This window comes from Tympanuchus pallidicinctus, unplaced genomic scaffold, assembly GCF_026119805.1.
Source record: "Tympanuchus pallidicinctus isolate F22 unplaced genomic scaffold, pur_lepc_1.0 scaffold46, whole genome shotgun sequence".
Classification (NCBI taxonomy): Eukaryota; Metazoa; Chordata; class Aves; order Galliformes; family Phasianidae; genus Tympanuchus; species Tympanuchus pallidicinctus.
The window spans coordinates 878,876-895,718 of NW_026294765.1; the positions used below are offsets into that span (position 1 = coordinate 878,876).

Genomic DNA, 16,843 nt, shown 5'->3' on the forward strand with positions numbered 1-16,843 from the left:
CTTTGCGGAGTTGCCGGCGCTGTTTCCTGCCCTGAGCTCCTGCTGCACCCGGCAGATCGGCTCATTTGTTTTCATTGCGGGGTGCCTGCAATGCTGCAGCGCGGGCCTGCGCTCTCAGCAAGGGGAAAACGGCGCTCTGTGCTGCCGACCGCTGAGAATGGAGCTGAGAAGGGGGCAGGGAGGTGCAAAAAAACAAAGCCTTGTGCTGAACAGCGGGGCCTGAAGCGCGCGGCGCTGCGCGGCGCTGCCTCCCGGCAGGGCTGCCGCTCATCCCGCTCCGTGCTGCCGCCGTGCCGCGATCCAGCGAGCAGCCGAACAGAAAATCGGTCCTCGTTGCTGCAGCTCGTGCAAACCGTGCAGCGAGAGCTGCGTGCCTGCGGCTGCACCCGGCGCTGCTGCGCTTCTTTCGGCGCGGGGTGAGGGCGAAGCTCCCCCGGCTCTGCGTCGGAACTGAGCGACGGCGCCGCGGAGCGCGAAGAAAAGCTGGAGATGCCGCGGGCCGGCCGGAGCCGTGACTCAGCTGCAGGATGTCATTACCGCGCTGTGTCAACGCTTCGTGCCGTCTCTAATTTAATCCATTAGGGTTTCTAAGAATAACCAGCTTTTAGTAATTACAAAGGAGAGCGGGCTGCGTCAGGGCTGACCCTGATCCGTACCGGCGGAGCTCCGGGTGGGGCTGGAGGGGGAGGAACGGCACCGCGGAGCCCGTGCTGCCCTCAGTTTCCCCACCGGGACCCGCATCCGCCTTCACGGCTCTCCCATCGCAGCCACCTTCCTTCCGTCCGCCCCGAGATCTCCTAAACCCTCGGGCGCGGTGTGGGTCGGTCCGCGGCCGCTGTGGGGCTTAAGGGGGGTTTGGAGTCGCAGCACCGGGACGCGGCCCGTGGGCGGGTGGGGGCGCGTCGGGGTTGGACGTGGGGCTTTAAGTGGGTTTTTCCCACCGGAACGATCCTGCGAGTTCGGTGAGGTCTGGGGTCGGTTTCCTGCCCGGAGGGGTCGCGCCCCACGCGCTGGCCGTAAAGAAGGAAATAGAATAAAATGAGCAACGCGGGTCCTTCACGAGCACGTCGGACTGCGATCCCCCGGGGTCCCGTCCCGCCCCACGAGGAGCGGCGTTCGCAGCGCGGCCCCTTTAAGAGGAAGAAGCGCAGCGCGGGGCGCGGCCCCTTTAAGAGGAAGTAGCGCCGGCGGAGCGCCGCGGAGGGGGAGGGGCGCGCGGGGCTGCGCTGCGGCCGCACGAGGGGCAGAACGGCGGGTGAGGAGTGGGGGGTCCGGGGGGGGAAATGGGGGCTGGGGAGGAACCGAGGGGCTCTGCGGGCCGGGGGGGGCGGCCCGGGCGATGCCTGCGGCGTAAATGCCTTCGTGGGGGGGGGCGGGGGGTCACGGCTGCCGGGAGCGGCTCCGGTGCTGCTGGGAGCCGAGAGCCGAGCTTGGAGCTCCCAGCCGGAGCGGCTGCGCTTCCCCGTCCCCTTCCCCCCCACTTCCCCATCCCTTTTCCCCGTCCCCTTCCGCATCCCTTTTTATCCCCGCCTTCCCTTCCCCCCCACTCTCTGTTAGCCCCCATCCCGCAGTTCGTTCTCCGGCTGCGGCCCTCCCATCCCCCCCATCCCCTCCCGCACCGCCCCGCAGCTCCGTCCCGCAGCTCACGTTGTCTTTCGGCCTTCAGTCCCGCACCGTTGCGGCTCCCTCGGCCTTCGAGTCGGCACGGAGCGGGGTGAAGCTGTTACCCGTGGGACCTCAGCAACAGGAGGAAGAGGAGGAGGAAGAAGAGGAGGACGACCTTCAGCCTCCGAGCTTCTCCTGCTCGGCATACGGGTAAATATCCGCGCTGCGGGACCCGCGGTGCCCACCGTTCCGCACCCGCGGTGCTCGCTGCCCCCACCGCCGCTCTTCCATCCCCTGTGCCGCCCTCCTGTTGCGGCTCTCCGTGCCCCCCATCCCCCGCCCTTTCTCTCCCGTGCCCCGGGACGATGCTCAGCCTTTAGGGACGGATCTGAGCCGCGGTTTTCCCGTCGGCTCTGAGCGCTGCCGGTTTGTGGCTCGGCGCCGCGCTGTGCCATGAAGGGCTCTTTGTGTTCATCCGGACCTTGAGCAGCAGAACATCTGAAGCTGCGTTTGCAGGCGGCTCTGCGGAGTTCTGCGCTCAGGCGGATCGATTTCCGGGCTGGAAGCAGAGCTGCCTTCCTGCTCACGGACAGAAACGTTGCTGTGTGCTCAGCATCGCGGCCGGGCTGCTCTGTGCCGGCCCTGCTTTGCTGCGGGGCTCAGCCCGGCTCCTGGATGCCGGCAGGGCTGTGAAATCGGCGCTTAAAGGAGCGGCAGTGCTGCCACAGCGGGATGCTGGCTGTGAGGGCAGCGCGGTGCCTCGCGTTGCGTCGCTGCTTGGAGGGGATCTTCCTTCCCCCATCCCCAGTGCAGCTCTATGAGGGTTTCTCCCCTTCTCCTCTCCTCTGCTCTCCTGGCGGTCAGAGCAGCTCAGCCCCACGCACAGCGCAGTGTTTGGCTGCAGCCCCAGCTCCCATCACAGGGCTGCCCAACACGAAGGGTGGCTGTGGGCATCGATGGCTGCAAACAAACAGCGCCGTGCTCCTCATCGGCGTCTGGTTGGGATCTGTGCTCACCTCCCTGCCTCGCCTCTCCTTTGCTCGGGCTGCTCTTAACCCTGCCGCGCTGCCTTGCAGGCTGGGAGTGGATGAGCAGCAGCAGCAGGAGGAGGAGGAGGAGGAGGGCGGCTCTGTGACGGCGGCAGGGAATCGAGATGTCCCACGCTTTGAAGCAGGTGTTCAATAAGGACAAAACCTTCCGGCCCAAACGTAAATTCGAGCCCGGCACGCAGCGCTTCGAGCTGCACAAGAAGGCGCAGGCGTCGCTGAACGCCGGGCTGGACTTGAAGGTGGCCGTGCAGCTGCCGCCGGGCGAGGAGCAGAACGACTGGGTGGCCGTGCACGTGGTGGACTTCTTCAACCGCATCAACCTGATCTACGGCACCATCAGCGACTACTGCACCGAGCAGTCCTGCCCCGTCATGTCGGGAGGCCCCAGGTACGAGTACCGCTGGCAGGATGAGCACAAGTACCGGAAGCCCACGGCCCTGTCCGCCCCGCAGTACATGAACCTGCTGATGGATTGGATCGAGGTGCAGATCAACAACGAGGACATCTTCCCCACCAACGTCGGTGAGTCGCTCTGGGCTCTGCGTCGGCGCAGGGGTAGGAATGTGAAACGGCTCGGGTTGGAAAAGGCCTTAAAGAGCATCGAGTCCAACCGCCGCCCGGCCGCCCCATCCCACAGCCCTCCACTCCGTCACGGCCCTGAGCATCCAGGCGGTTTTTAGGCACATCCAGGTGACTCAACCAGCTCCCTGCGCAGCCCATTGCAGGGCTTCACAACCCTTCCTGTGCAAAACTTTTTCCTGATGTCCAACCTAAACCTCCCCTGGCACAACCTGAGGCCGTTTCCCCTCATCACCAGCGGGATGAGCCCAGCCCTGCTCCCCTCTCAGCTATTTGAGGAGAGCCATCAGGTCTCCCCTCAGCCTCCTCTTCCCCAGACCAAACAGCCCCAGTTCCTTCAGCCTCTCCTGCAGGCCGCATTCTCCAAGCCCTTCCCCAGCCTTGTTGCCTTTCTCTGGCCCTGCTCCAGCACCTCCCTGTCCTTTCTGTACCGAGGTGCCCAAAACTGAACGCAGCACTCGAGGGGAGGCGTCACCAGTGCCAAATACAGGGCAGGGGTGTCCCTGAGGGCAGGGGTGACCCCGAGGGCGCACAGCAGATGCATCCCCAGCGCTGCCCGTAGCTCTTAAGCAAAGAGCTGCAGACCCCTCAGTGCAGGAGGAGCCGCAGCGGGGTTTTTTTCAGCCCTTTTCCTTTGGGGAGAGGAGCGGCTCTGCAGCAGAGCTCGGCGCTTCGTGCTGCTCTGCACCGGGCTGCCGGGGTGGGGGGAGCGGCTGTGGGACGTGCTGGTGCTGCCCCCAGGTACGCCCTTCCCCAGGAACTTCCTCCCCGTGGTGAAGAAGATCCTCTCGAGGCTTTTCCGCGTCTTCGTCCACGTCTACATCCACCACTTCGACCGCATCACGCAGATGGGCTCGGAGGCGCACGTGAACACGTGCTACAAGCACTTCTACTACTTTGTGAAGGAGTTCAACCTCATCGACACCAAGGAGCTGGAGCCCCTGGTGGGCAGGGAGGGGGGGGGTTGGCCTGGGGGAGAGGGGGTGGCACGCAGGGGTGGCGTATGGGATGTCCTGCCCCATAGGGGTGGCATTAAGGGGTGTTGGTGGTGGTTCTGTGGGGTGTCCTGCCCCACTGAGTGGGGGGAAAGGGGTGGTGTTAAAGGGTGGCAGTGGTGGTGGATGTGTGGGGTTGGCTGTGGGGGTTCCTGCCCCGCTGGGGTACAGGGATGTGGCGTTAAGGGGTGTTGGTGGTGGTTCTATGGGATGTCCTGCCCCATGGGGGTGTGGGGGGGGACATTAAGGGGTATTGGTGGTGGTTCTGCAGGGGGTCCTGCCCCACTGGTGGACAGGGATGTGGCATCAAGTGGTGGCAATGTGGTTCTGTGGGGTTGGCTGTGGGGTTTCCTGCCCCACTGGGAGGAGTGGGGGCTGGCATTAAGGGGTGTTGGTGGTGGTTCTGTGGGTTGTCCTGCCCCAGTGAGTGGGAGGAAGGGGGTGGCATGAGGGTGGCAGTGGTGGTGGTTCTATGGGGTTGGCTGTGGGGTGTCCTGCCCCACTGGGGAATGGTGGCATTAAGGGCTATCAGTGGTGGTTCTGTGGGTTGTCCTGCCCTACTGAAGGAGGAGGATGTGGCATGAAGGGGTTGCAATGGTCGTTCTGTGGGGTGTCCTGCCCCACTGAGGGGGTGGCACGAAGGGGTGGCAGCGGTGGTGGTTCTATGGGGTTGGCTGTGGGTTGTCCTGCCCCACTGGTGGACAGGGATGTGGCACGAAGGGGTGGCAATGGTGGTCCTGCCCCACAGAGGGAGGGGAAGAGGGTGGCACTGAGGGGTGGTGGTGGTTCTGTGGGGTTGGCTATGGGGTGTCCTGCCCCATTGGGGGAGGTGTGGGGGGTGGCGTGAAGGGGTGGCAGTGGTTCTGTGGGGTGTCCTGCCCCATGGGAGGGCTGGCACTAAGGGGTGGTGATGGTGGTTCTGTGGGGTGTCCTGCCCTACTGGTAGGTGGGGTGGCATTAAGGGGTGGCTGTAGGCTGTCCTGCCCCACTGGGGTGAGTGGGGGCTGGCATTAAGGGGTGTTGGTGGTGGTTCTGTGGGTTGTCCTGCCCCACTGAGTGGGGGGAAGGGGGTGGCACGAAGGGGTGGCAGCGGTGGTGGTTCTATGGGGTTGGCTATGGGGTGTCCTGCCCCAGTGGTGGACAGGGATGTGGCACGAAGGGGTGGCAGTGGTGGTCCTGAGGGGAAGAGGGTGGCACCGAGGGGTGGTGATGGTGGTTCTGTGGGGTGTCCTGCCCTACCGGGAGCTGGGGGGGCATGAAGGGGTGGCAGTGGGCTGTGCTGCCCCACGGCGGGGGGGCGCTGAGGGATGCCTGCAGTGGGGCAGGGGGCCGCGCTGCAGTTGTGTACCTGACCTCCTGGTCCCTTTGCAGAAGGAGATGACAGCACAGATGTGCCACTGAGCGACCCCCGCTGCGCCGCGCAGAGCTTTTCCTTACAGAAATGGATTTATATTTTTAAGGCTGTAATCGCTGCAGAATAGCAGGAGTATTTTTGTAAGAGATGTTCCAGATCCGTTCCTCTGGTCGGTTGTCTTTTGTTTGTTTGTTTCTTTTCTTCTTTTTCGACGGCGATTTCTATTATTAAAAACAAAAAGAAAGGAAGAAGAAAAGTTCCGGGCTGCTGGCGGGGAGCAGGGGGCTGTGCTGGGTGGGACTGCAGAGCAGGAGGGGGATCTGAAAGGGGTGCATGGAGGAGGTGCAGCTGTGTGCCCCACCGTGGGGGGGGATGTGAGCAGAGGGATGCACACAGCCTGCATGGAAGCAATCGGGGGTGCAGGGAGAGCTGCTGGGTGTGCTGTGGGGTGAGGTGGGTGCAGGGCATGCAGAGAGCATGAGAGGAGCGTGCAAAGTGCGTGCAGGGGGTGTGCAAGGAGCGCCTGCATGCAGAGCGTGGGGTGACGTGCATGATGTGCAAAGAGCAGATGGCTGACGTGCAGAGAGCGTGCAATGCATGGAGTGCAAAGGGCTGTGAACACGAGGAGGGAATGCAAAGTGTGTGCAGGGAGCGCAGTGAGAGGGAAGGGAGCGTGCAGAGTGCGTGCAGGAACATGGAAAGTGCATGCAGGAACATGGAAAGTGCATGCAGGAACATGGAAAGTGCGTGCAGGGACATGGAAAGTGCATGCAGGGACATGGAAAGTGCATGCAGGAACATGGAAAGTGCATGCAGAACATGGAAAGTGCATGCAGGAACATGGAAAGTGCGTGCAGGAACATGGAAAGTGCATGCAGGAACATGGAAAGTGCATGCAGGAACATGGAAAGTGCATGCAGGGACATGGAAAGTGCATGCAGGGACATGGAAAGTGCATGCAGAACATGGAAAGTGCATGCAGAACATGGAAAGTGCGTGCAGGGACATGGAAAGTGCGTGCAGGGACATGGAAAGTGCGTGCAGGAACATGGAAAGTGCGTGCAGGAACATGGAAAGTGCGTGCAGGGACATGGAAAGTGCGTGCAGGAACATGGAAAGTGCGTGCAGGGACATGGAAAGTGCATGCAGGAACATGGAAAGTGCATGCAGGGACATGGAAAGTGCATGCAGGAACATGGAAAGTGCATGCAGGAACATGGAAAGTGCATGCAGGAACATGCAGCACACAGTGTACAAAGAGCAGGGTGAACATGCAGAGAGCGTGGAGGGAACATGTGGAGAGCACGCAAACTACATGCAGGGACAGGCAATGAACATGCAAGGAACACATGGGGACATGTAGCAAACATGGAATGAACATGTAGGGAACATGCAGAGGGCGTGCAGGCTGCGGGGTGCAGGTGGCCCTGCTGGCGTGTTCATTGCATGTTCACTGTGTGTTCATTGTGTGTTCATTGTACCCCACACGCTTCTTACACGCTTCTTACATGTAATTGCATGTTCACTACATGCTCATTGCATGGTTGTGCGTTCCCTGCATGTTCCCTGTGTGTTCATTGTGTGTTCATAGTGTTCTCTGTATGTTCATTGCACGTTCCTTGTGTGTTTGTTGCATTCTCCTTGCATGTTATTTGCATGTTTACTGTGTGTGCCTTGTGTTTATTACATGTTCTTTGCATGGCTCCTGAATGTTCCTTACATGTTCCCTGTATGTTCATAGCACGTTCTCTGCATGTTCCTGGCCTGTTTGTTGCATGTTCTCGTGTGTTCATCGCATGTTCCCTGCATGTTCATTACATGTTTGTTATGTGCTCTGTTCAGCGTGCATTGCATGTCCATTACATGTTCCTCACATGTTAGTTGTGTGTCCATTACATGTTCCTCACATGTTAGCTGTGTGTCCATTACATGTTCCTCACATGTTAGCTGTGTGTCCATTACATGTTCCTCACATGTTAACTGTGTGTCCATTACATGTTCCTCACATGTTAGCTGCGTGTCCATTACATGTTCCTCACATGTTAGTTGTGTGTCCATTACATGTTCCTCACATGTTAGCTGCGTGTCCATTACATGTTCCTCACATGTTAGCTGTGTGTCCATTACATGTTCCTCACATGTTAGCTGTGTGTCCATTACATGTTCCTCACATGTTAACTGTGTGTCCATTACATGTTCCTCACATGTTAGTTGTGTGTCCATTACATGTTCCTCACATGTTAGCTGTGTGTCCATTACATGTTCCTCACATGTTAGCTGTGTGTCCATTACATGTTCCTCACATGTTCGTTGGGGGCTGGGGGGTCTCAGGTGGGTCAGGGGTGCACATGAGCCCATGGGGGCACACACACATGACCTGCCCCGCCCCCAGGCCCACGTCACCGCGCCGAGCACGGCCCCACTCGTGACATGAGTGTGGCTGCACCCGGGGGGGGGGAGGGGGGGGTGTTGCCACCCCTGGTGCGGGGGGGGCACGCGACCCCGGGGTGTCCCTGCGATGAGCGACGGGAAGCGGCGTTCCGAGGGGAGGGGGGGGAGGTGAGGGTTGGTGGGGGGGGGGGTTGCAGCACCGGGGGACACGGGGCTGTTTTGTCCCGGGGGGGGGGGGGGGGCGGGCAGAGCGGCGCGCTCTGATTGGCGGCGCTGCGCCGCGGGGGGGGGGGGGGGCTGTTTTGGTGCCGGGCCGCAGCGCGGGGCGGGGCGGGGCGGAGCGGCGTTATAAGCGCGGGGGGGGCGGGGCCGGGATCCCCCCCCGCGGCGGAGCGGAGCGGTGCGGAGCGGCGGCGGTGGCGGTGCGCTCCGAACGGCGGCGGTGAGCGGGGCGGAGGGGGGGGGGAGGACGGGGGGCTGTGCGGGGGGACACGAACCTCTGAACCCCCCCCCCCCCCTTCTCTCCCCGCAGGTCTCGGCCACCCCCCGGCTCTGCCCCTCCCCCTCCGCCCCCCCCCCCTTCCCCCGTTTTTATTTACCCCCTTGTCCCCCGGTTTTATTGCCCCCACCCCTCCCGTTTTCTTGTCCCCCTTCCACCTCCCCCCCCCCTCCGCCCCCCCCCCCGTCAGCAAAATGGTGCAGAAGAAATCGGAGCTCGCGGGGTTCCACCGCTCCTTCACGGTACGGGAGGGGGGGGGGGGGGCCGGGCTGAGCGCTGCAGCACCGCCCGACGGGGACGGGGGGGGGGATGGGGGGGGTGGCATTGCGGGGGCTGTGTGGGCTGTAGGGGGGCAGCGGGGGGGGCTCGGCTGTATGAATTTGGGATCTGAGGGGGGGGGGACGCTGTGGGGTGGGGGGGGGGGTGTTGTCCCCCCATCAGGAGTGGAGCTTTGTGGGGGGGTGCTATTTCTGTTTCCCCCCCCCCCCCTTTCCCCGTAGTGGTGCAGTGCTCGTCTGCCCCAATCCTGTGCTGGGGGGGTCAGGGCCTGTTGGCTTTGATGTGGGTTTGGGGTCGCGGGGCTGTGAGCCCTGTGCCATACCTTAGGGTTGGGGGGGGGGGTCGGGATGCTCTGTGCCTCCCTCCATCGCGGGGGTGGGGGGGAACCCCAGCAATCCCCATCCCATATGGGCAGACCCTCCTCGCCCCATGGCTCGGGGCTGCTCTGTACCTATGGGGCAGCAGCAGCCGTATCCCCGGGGTGTGGGGTGGGGGGGAGTTTCCACCCATCCTTGTGCCCCGCACTGTGACCCCCAACTCCCCCCCCCCCCCAGGGCCAGAACCCCTTTGAGCTGTCGTTCGAGCAGCCCCCCCGCCTGCAGCCCGAATTTGACTTCGACTGCCCACCCCGTCCCGGTAAGCATCGCCCCACAGCAGTGGGGTGGTTGGGGTGGGGGGGGGGCGTGTTTTATAGGGCTGAAACCCCCCTGCACCCCCCCCCCTCAGACATGCCCTCCAGCCAACCCATCGACATCCCCGACGCCAAGAAGCGCCCCAAGAAGAAGAAGCGCTGCAGAGCCACCGACAGCTTCTCGGGGCGCTTTGAAGGTGAGGGGGGTTGGGTTGGGGTCGGGGTGTATGGGGAGGTCCCTACGGTGACCCCATTGTCACGGGGACCCCCCTGCCCTCCCCCCAGATGTGTACCAGCTGCAGGAGGAGGTGCTGGGGGAAGGGGCCCACGCCCGAGTGCAGTCCTGTGTCAACCTCATCACCAACAAGGAGTACGCCGTCAAGGTGCGTGCCTCGACCCCATTTCTGCCCCATAACCCCACAGCCACCCCACGGCCACGCTGGGAAATGAGGGCGGAGGGGGGTGAGTGAGTGCTTGGGACGCGTAGGGCGTGGGGCTGCCTGCGTATCCACCCCATAGGGCAGGGCTTGGGCCGTGCGCACCCTGTGGGGCAGGGATATGGGGTTTGGGGGGGGGAGGGTGACCCCATGTAGGGCAGGGCTGTGGGGGTTTGGGGTCTGTGTGCCCCCTACGGGGCGCTGCGATCGGGGAGGTGGGGGCTGGAGAGGTTGCCCCAAATCCCCCGCTGACTTTTGGGGTGGGAACAGAACGCAGTGGGGAACGGCAGCCCCTCCCCCCCTCCCACACACAGCCTTTAGGACACCCCTATCGATTCAAGTGGGGGGAGGGTGTGGGGCAGTGGGTGCAGCCCCACGGGTTGGAGGGGCACCGTGTCCCATTTCCCCCCCTTCCTTAACCCCACTGACCCCCCTGTGCCGCAGATCATCGAGAAGCGCCGTGGGCACATCCGCAGCCGCGTGTTCCGGGAGGTGGAGATGCTCTACCAGTGCCAGGGCCATAGGTACGGGGGGGCACCCCGTGGACCCCCCCCCCCCCCCACCCCAGGAACGTCCCACGTGGCCCCACGTCCCCCGATAGGTTTGGGGTGTGGGGTCTTTGGTTGTTTGGGTTTGATCTGTCCTGTGGGCCTGTCTCATTTGGGGGTCAGTGCTGCTGCTGCTGGAGGGGGTGGAGGGGGGGGGGCACACTTTGATGGCCCCATATCCTCCTGAAGCTTTGAGGGGCAGAAGGGGGGGGTCTCTGGCTGATCTGACCTTGAGGGTGGGGTGATTGGGGGTCCCGTCCCACGGCAAGGGGGGTCTCCATATTTTGGCGGTGCCCCCACCTCAGGAACGTGCTGGAGCTGATCGAGTTCTTCGAGGAGGAGGAGCGCTTCTACCTGGTGTTCGAGAAGATGCGGGGCGGTGAGTGCTGGGGGGGTTGCGGGGGCAATGAGCTCAGCCCCCCACCTCGCACCGAGTCCTGACCCCCCCCCCCCCCCATCACCCCACAGGCTCCATCCTGACCCACATCCACCGGCGGCGCCACTTCAATGAGCTGGAGGCCAGCGTGGTGGTGCGGGACATCGCTCGCGCCCTGCACTTCCTGCACAACAAGGGTGGGTGGGGGCGCCGCCCTGCCGGGTGTTGGTCCCCCCCCCGGGGGCTGAACCCGTTCCTCTGTGGGGAGGAGCCCCATGGCACGGGGGGGGGGGGGGGCACTCAGCCCTTCCCTGCATCGGGGTCAGGGTGGGCTGGGGGGGTATTTTGGCCCTATGTGAGGGTTCCTCTATTTGTCCTTCCCCCCCCCCCCTCCTCCACACCTATAGGAATAGCGCACAGGGATCTGAAGCCGGAGAACATCCTGTGTGAGAGCCCAGACCAGGTGAGTGGGGTGAGGGGGTGATGGAGGGTGGGGGGCACAGTGCCGTGGGGGTCATCCAGCCCCACACATCTGTGCCCCCCCCCCCCCTGCCCCCCACAAAGGTGTCCCCAGTGAAGATCTGTGACTTCGACCTGGGCAGCGGCATCAAACTGAACGGGGACTGCTCCCCCATCTCCACCCCAGAGCTGCTCACCCCGGTACAGCCCCCCCACCCCATAACACTCCCCCCCCATATTTCCCTATTTCATGACCCTCCCACCCCCCACCGTTTCTTCTGCTCTCTGCCCTAAGAGCCTCCTGGGGAGGGGGGATGGGGTGGGGGGTATCACAGGGAGCCCTCACCCCTACAACGCTGCTGTCCCACCCTGGGGTGAGGGAAGGCCTTATCGCTGTGGGGCCCCATTGGGGATTTTTGGCCCCCGGGGGGGGCTGAGCTGCAAACAGAACTGGGGGGGAGGAGGGGGGGTGAGGGGCACACAGTTCTCCCCAGCCCCTCTATCCTGCTCCATCACTGCATCGCCATGTTCCACTTGTGTCACAGGTTCCCCGTTCTCAGCCTCGCTGGGGGTTGTTTTCCCCCATCCCCCTTCACCTCCCCCCCGGTCCCTATAGGGTTAAGGCTCACCCTGTGCCGATGGGGGGGGCACTGGGGGGGCGGTGCCGTTCCATTATCTGCTGCTACAGCTTTTCCTCTGCCCTCGTCACCGGGTCATGTGTGCTGGAAAGGCCCAGAGCGTGGAGGCGGGCGCTGTGGGGTCTGGGCATCCCATTGCGTCAGTGCTGCGGGGAGGGGCTTGGAGTGGGGTGCTGGGGGGGGGGCTTTGGGGTGACGCCCCCCCTGCAAAGGGGCACAGCTGCTGGAATCGTCTGTGTTGTGTTGGGGGGGAGGGGGGTGACCCTAAATCAGGGGGTCTGTGTTGCAGCCCTCCCCATAAGGGGAACCCATTGGGGTGGTGCCATCAGTAGGGACCCCATCCCAGGGGACCCATGGGGGTGATGCTGGGAAATGGGGACCCACGGATTGGGGGTTTGGGGACCCCATCCCAGTGCTCACAAAGGGAGACCTATTGGAGGTGGTACTTGAAGTGGGGTCCCCCTGGATCAGGGGGTTTGGGGATCCATCCTGATGCTCCTCAAAGAGGGACGTGTTGGGGTAACGGTGGTAAATGGGATCCCCGGATCAGGGGATTTAATGACCCCATCCCAGTGCTCTCTGTAGGGGAACCTAAAGGGGGTGGTGCTGGAAAGGGGGTTGCCTCAGATGAGAGGGTTTGGGGATCCATCCTGCTGCTCACCATAGGGGAACCCATTGGGGCGATGGTGTGAAATGGGGCCCAGCAGATCTGAGGACCCCCTCCCAGCGCAGGGGGACACGGGGGTGGGGGCAGCGCTGGGACGGGGGCTGCCCCGGGTTGGGGGATCTGAGGATCCCATGGGGACGGTGTGGGGATGCAGCCCCCCCCCCTGCCAGGAGCTGCACCCTGACGGCTGCCCCCAACCCCGCAGTGTGGTTCAGCTGAGTACATGGCCCCGGAGGTGGTGGAGGCCTTCAGCGAGGAGGCGTCCATCTACGACAAGCGCTGTGACCTGTGGAGCCTGGGGGTGATCCTGTACATCATGCTCAGTGGGTACCCCCCCTTCGTGGGCCACTGTGGCTCCGACTGCGGCTGGGACCGGGGCGAGGCCTGCCCCACCTGCCAGGTACGCGGGGTGCCCACCCTACAGCCCCTTGTTTTCCCTTCCTTCTTTCTTCCCCCCCTGCTCACCCCGCAGTCCCTCATTTTCCCTTCCCAGAACATGTTATTTGAGAGCATCCAGGAGGGCAAATACGAGTTCCCCGACAAGGACTGGGCTCACATCTCCTTTGGGGCCAAAGACCTCATCTCGAAGCTGCTGCTGCGGGATGCCAAGAAGAGGCTCAGCGCTGCCCAGGTCCTGGAGCATCCCTGGGTGCAGGGGGTGAGTGCTGCGTGCTCCCCGTCCCGGTGTGATGCCCCCGAGGGCTGTGGGGTGCCTGTGTGTGAGTGGCTCCGTTTCATTGCAGTGCGCCCCTGATAACACCCTGCCGACCCCCATCATCCTGCAGAGGTGAGTGCTGGGGGTCGGCCCTCATTTGGAGGGTTGTGGCGTGGGTTGGGGTGGGAAGGAAGCGAAACTCATCTGGTTCCGGCCCCGTGGGTGGGGGCAGCCCCATAGAGCAGGTTGGCACAAAGCCCCATAGAGCAGGTTGGCCTGAAAACCTCCAGCCAAAGTCTGTGGGGCCAAACTGGGGCTAATGGGGTGGGGGTGGTCATTGGAACACAGCTCCTGGGGGCTGCTACCCAGCACCCCCCTAATGGCCTGCCCTATGGGATCTCCACATCTCATCTGGGGCAGTTCCCAGCACCATCCCCAGTGGGTTCCCTATGGTTGGCACTGGGACCAGCAGATTTCTGGACCCCCAATGGATTCCCCTATGGTGAGCAGCAGGATGGACCCCCAGACCCCCTGACTGAGCCCACTTCCCAGCACTGCCTCCTTTAGGTTCCCCTATAGAGAGTGTTGGGATGGGTTCATTAAATCCTCTGATTTGGGGACCCCATTTCTCACCATCACCCTAATGGGAGCACTGAGATGGGGTCCCCAAGCCCCCAAACAGACGGGTCCCCATTTTATGGCATCACCCCAGCGGGTCCCCATACGAGGAGCTCATGGATGTGGATCCCATTTCCCACCATCACCCCAATGGGTTCCTTCCTAGTGAGCACTGGGACGGGGTCCCCAAACCCTGATCTGTGAGTCCCCATTTCATGGCAACCCCCGTGCGTCCCCTGCAATGAGCACCGGCACGTGGACCCCCTGCTTTGGGGGACCCCACTTCCCAGCACCACCCCCAGCAGCCCCAGCCCACCCCAAGGGATCCAGGTTTGCCCCCAGCCCCAACCTCGGAGGGGATGGGGGCACCCACTGGTGCTCCAGGCAGTGCCAGTGCATCGACCAAGAACTTCTTCCCCGTGCTCCAGCGAAGCTCACACTCTTAAAACTGCGACTCACAGGCTCCTGCTTGTGCCACTGTGGGGTTGCAGTGCACGATTGGGGTCCGAGCCCCATTCTCAGCACCATCCCTGCACGCTGGGGCCTCAAACATGCCCTCAGCCCCCTCCATCTGTGCCCCGTAGGAACAGCAGTGCCAAAGAACTCACCTCCTTCGCCGCGGAGGCCATGGCCGTCAACAGGCAGCTGACGCAGCGCGACGAGGACGAGGAGGAGGAGGAGGAGGAGGAGGAGGAGCGCCCCATCATCATCAAAGCAGCCTCCAGGGCCGTGCAGCTCTCACCACCCTCCGAGTCCCAGCTGGCGCAGCGGCGGCAGAGGAGCAGCGCGGCCAAAGCAGTGGCTGCGGGGCAGCAGCACCTGGTGGCCCCGCTGGTCCTGGTGGCTGACCAGGCCTGAGCCCCGCTGTGCTCCCCTCTCCTCTCCTCCCTTTCCCACCCCTTTTTCTCTCTTCAGTTTGTTTGGTTTTTTGTTTTGGTTTTTTTTTTTTTCCCCCTCTACCCCCAAATCTGCCCTTATTTGCTGGCTGCCAACGAGGCAGGACTGTCCTGTTGGCTGCTCCCCGAGGTTTTGCGGATCTTCTGGGGCTTTGGGGCTGGTGGGGTTTAGGGAAGATCCTCCTGTTTTTGTTTTGCTAAGGTATTAAATCACACGTGGGGTTGCTTCCCCCCTTCCTTCCCCCCCAGCACACCCGCAGACACCAGACAGACACTTGGGCTTTGCTCCCCAGCTCGTGCTTGGTTTCTCCTGTCCCCCCCACGCACACCCCGGCACCAAAGGACTCTGTGCCACTCTCAGCTCTCAGCTCATACTGTGAACAAAAGACCATCAGCAGCAGCGCTGTCACCTCGGCCCTACGGGGAGCTGAGGGGTCCCCCGGATGCTGGGGGGGGGCTACAAGCAGGGGGGGCCACCCCAGGGATGGTGTGGAATGGGGGTGCACCCCAATGCTCACCCCGACGCTCACCCCCCATTGCCCCAACCCCGGCTCGTGCCCTCCCTGGCAGCCAGCCTCCAGAATAAGCTATTCACCCCCCTTTTATCCTTTTTAATTGTTACTGATTCGTGTTGGTTTTAACCTGCTCTAGCTGTGCTTCTCTACAGGGCACGGGGAAACGTCTTCCGTTCCACCCTCACTCCAGCAGGCAGCTCGCAGGGGTAAGGCCAGAGCGGGGCAGTGCTCGGTCCCAGGGCTGTGCTCCTGCACCGGGGGGGGGGGGTGCACCCCAGGTTCCAGAGCAGCTGAGGCAAATAGGGAGAAACGTCTTTAGGAATACAGGGGTGCTCCATGGAATCCCCCTCGGTAGGGCAGCGGGGCCCTGGTGTAGCTTTGGGCTGGCCCTGAGGCTGGGCAATGGAGTGGGGGTCCCAGCTGGGAGCAGCAGCAGCAGCAGCAGGAGGGTTTGGGGTGCAGGGCAGCAGGGGGGAGCTGATGGAACACTGTGGGGTAGGAGCTGCAGCCGTCCCCGTGTCCTGCTCAGAGCAGGAGCCCTGTTATTCTGCACTCTCTATGCTTGGAGCTTTATATGTTTTGGGTTTTTTTTTCGGGGAGGGGGGGGGGGGGGAGGATGGAGGGGAAGCAAAAAGCAATCGTGCCCCACGCTGTGTGCAGTGGGAGCTTGCCTGGATATGGGAGAGACATCCCCGGGTCGCTGGAAAAAAAGAGTTCTTTCTGTTTTCAGACTGCTGACAGCAATACTATGCAATACGTGTAGGGTTGTTTGGGGGCAGGGGTTTCCTCCGGGTGCAGGGCTGCCCTCCCCACCCCCCTGCAGCAACTGTGGGGTCGGGGACGGCGATGCCCCCCGCTCCTCCCTCCCCCTGCATGGGAAAACTCCCCCCGAGGAAAAACAAAACAACAACTCCATCTTGATCGTGCGCTGTGACGTGGGTTGCTTACTTTGTGCTGTCAGCTGTGGATGGTTCCTCGTTTTCTTACATTAAGAACCGCTGGAAGGATGCGCAGCCGACGCCTCGGGGTCCTGAGGTCTGCTGTGGGGTGGGAGCAGCACGGGGTCAGGCTGTGGGGTTGAGGATCAGCCCTATGGCACCCAAAGCCCCGCAGGGCACCTGGCCCAGAAACCAGCTGTCACGTTCAGTTTCGAAGCTGGGAACTCGCAGCATTTTGCCTCCTCCCATCCCTGCGCTCCCCTCCGGCCCCACTCACCTGACGTAGGACTGGGTAGAAACTTGTTACTGTGAAGTTAACTTTTCTTTTGTTTGTTTGTTTGTTTTAATGGAAGTGGGGGGGGGGGGGGGGATTTTCTCTGCTTTACGATGGATGAAGACTGCCAAAGCTGGGCTGACACGTTGCGCCCCGCTGCCTCCGCTTGGGGCTGGGGGATAAAAAACAACGGGGGGGTGGGGGGGCAAAAAAGAGAATTAAAAAGGAAGGAAAGAAAAAAAAAAAAGACAAAAACAAAAAACAAAACCCTACAACCAACAAGCACTTTACTGTATGTACCAGGTGAACTGATACAGCTGGATTGAAGTTTTCCTTTATAACCATTGTTGATGCCAGAATTTTGTATTCTGTTTTGTAAGGATTTAATAAAAATGCGTTGAGACCGAGCCGAGGGTGGGGGCTGTGGCAGCCCCTGTTCG

General features: G+C 62.4%; 2 protein-coding genes across 3 annotated transcripts; both read left to right on the forward strand.

The window, feature by feature from the left end:
• The first annotated feature begins 1,709 nt into the window (after positions 1-1,709).
• On the forward strand, positions 1,710-5,838 carry MOB3A (MOB kinase activator 3A). Its single transcript, XM_052702827.1, has 4 exons — positions 1,710-1,815; positions 2,682-3,176; positions 3,975-4,177; positions 5,600-5,838. Exons 2-4 carry the CDS (start codon positions 2,759-2,761, stop codon positions 5,627-5,629), a joined length of 651 nt encoding a protein of 216 aa, XP_052558787.1. The 5' UTR covers positions 1,710-1,815; positions 2,682-2,758; the 3' UTR covers positions 5,630-5,838.
• A 2,806-nt stretch (positions 5,839-8,644) lies between these two features.
• On the forward strand, positions 8,645-16,810 carry MKNK2 (MAPK interacting serine/threonine kinase 2). 2 transcript variants are annotated; one of them, XM_052702794.1, is made up of 13 exons: positions 8,645-8,714; positions 9,306-9,387; positions 9,478-9,579; positions 9,668-9,765; positions 10,264-10,343; positions 10,673-10,746; positions 10,836-10,940; positions 11,151-11,206; positions 11,308-11,403; positions 12,713-12,907; positions 13,001-13,165; positions 13,251-13,294; positions 14,365-16,810. In XM_052702794.1, the coding sequence occupies exons 1-13, from the start codon at positions 8,667-8,669 to the stop codon at positions 14,636-14,638; spliced, it is 1,419 nt and encodes a 472-aa protein (XP_052558754.1). In that variant the 5' UTR covers positions 8,645-8,666; the 3' UTR covers positions 14,639-16,810. The 2 variants fall into 2 exon arrangements, with proteins under 2 accessions (XP_052558754.1, XP_052558755.1); XM_052702795.1 differs by lacking the exon at positions 11,308-11,403.
• The last annotated feature ends 33 nt before the right edge of the window (positions 16,811-16,843 follow it).

What these genes read in the sequence shown, in the direction of transcription:
- MOB3A (XM_052702827.1), top strand. Translation starts at nt 2,759, where the DNA reads ATGTCCCACGCTTTGAAGCAGGTGTTCAATAAGGACAAAACCTTCCGG. An exon ending in CATCTTCCCCACCAACGTCG is followed by an intron (nt 3,177 to 3,974) that starts GTGAGTCGCTCT and finishes TGCTGCCCCCAG; the next exon opens with GTACGCCCTTCCCCAGGAAC. An exon ending in CCAAGGAGCTGGAGCCCCTG is followed by an intron (nt 4,178 to 5,599) that starts GTGGGCAGGGAG and finishes GTCCCTTTGCAG; the next exon opens with AAGGAGATGACAGCACAGAT.
- MKNK2 (XM_052702794.1), top strand. Translation starts at nt 8,667, where the DNA reads ATGGTGCAGAAGAAATCGGAGCTCGCGGGGTTCCACCGCTCCTTCACG. An exon ending in CGACTGCCCACCCCGTCCCG is followed by an intron (nt 9,388 to 9,477) that starts GTAAGCATCGCC and finishes CCCCCCCCTCAG; the next exon opens with ACATGCCCTCCAGCCAACCC. An exon ending in ACCCCCATCATCCTGCAGAG is followed by an intron (nt 13,295 to 14,364) that starts GTGAGTGCTGGG and finishes TGTGCCCCGTAG; the next exon opens with GAACAGCAGTGCCAAAGAAC.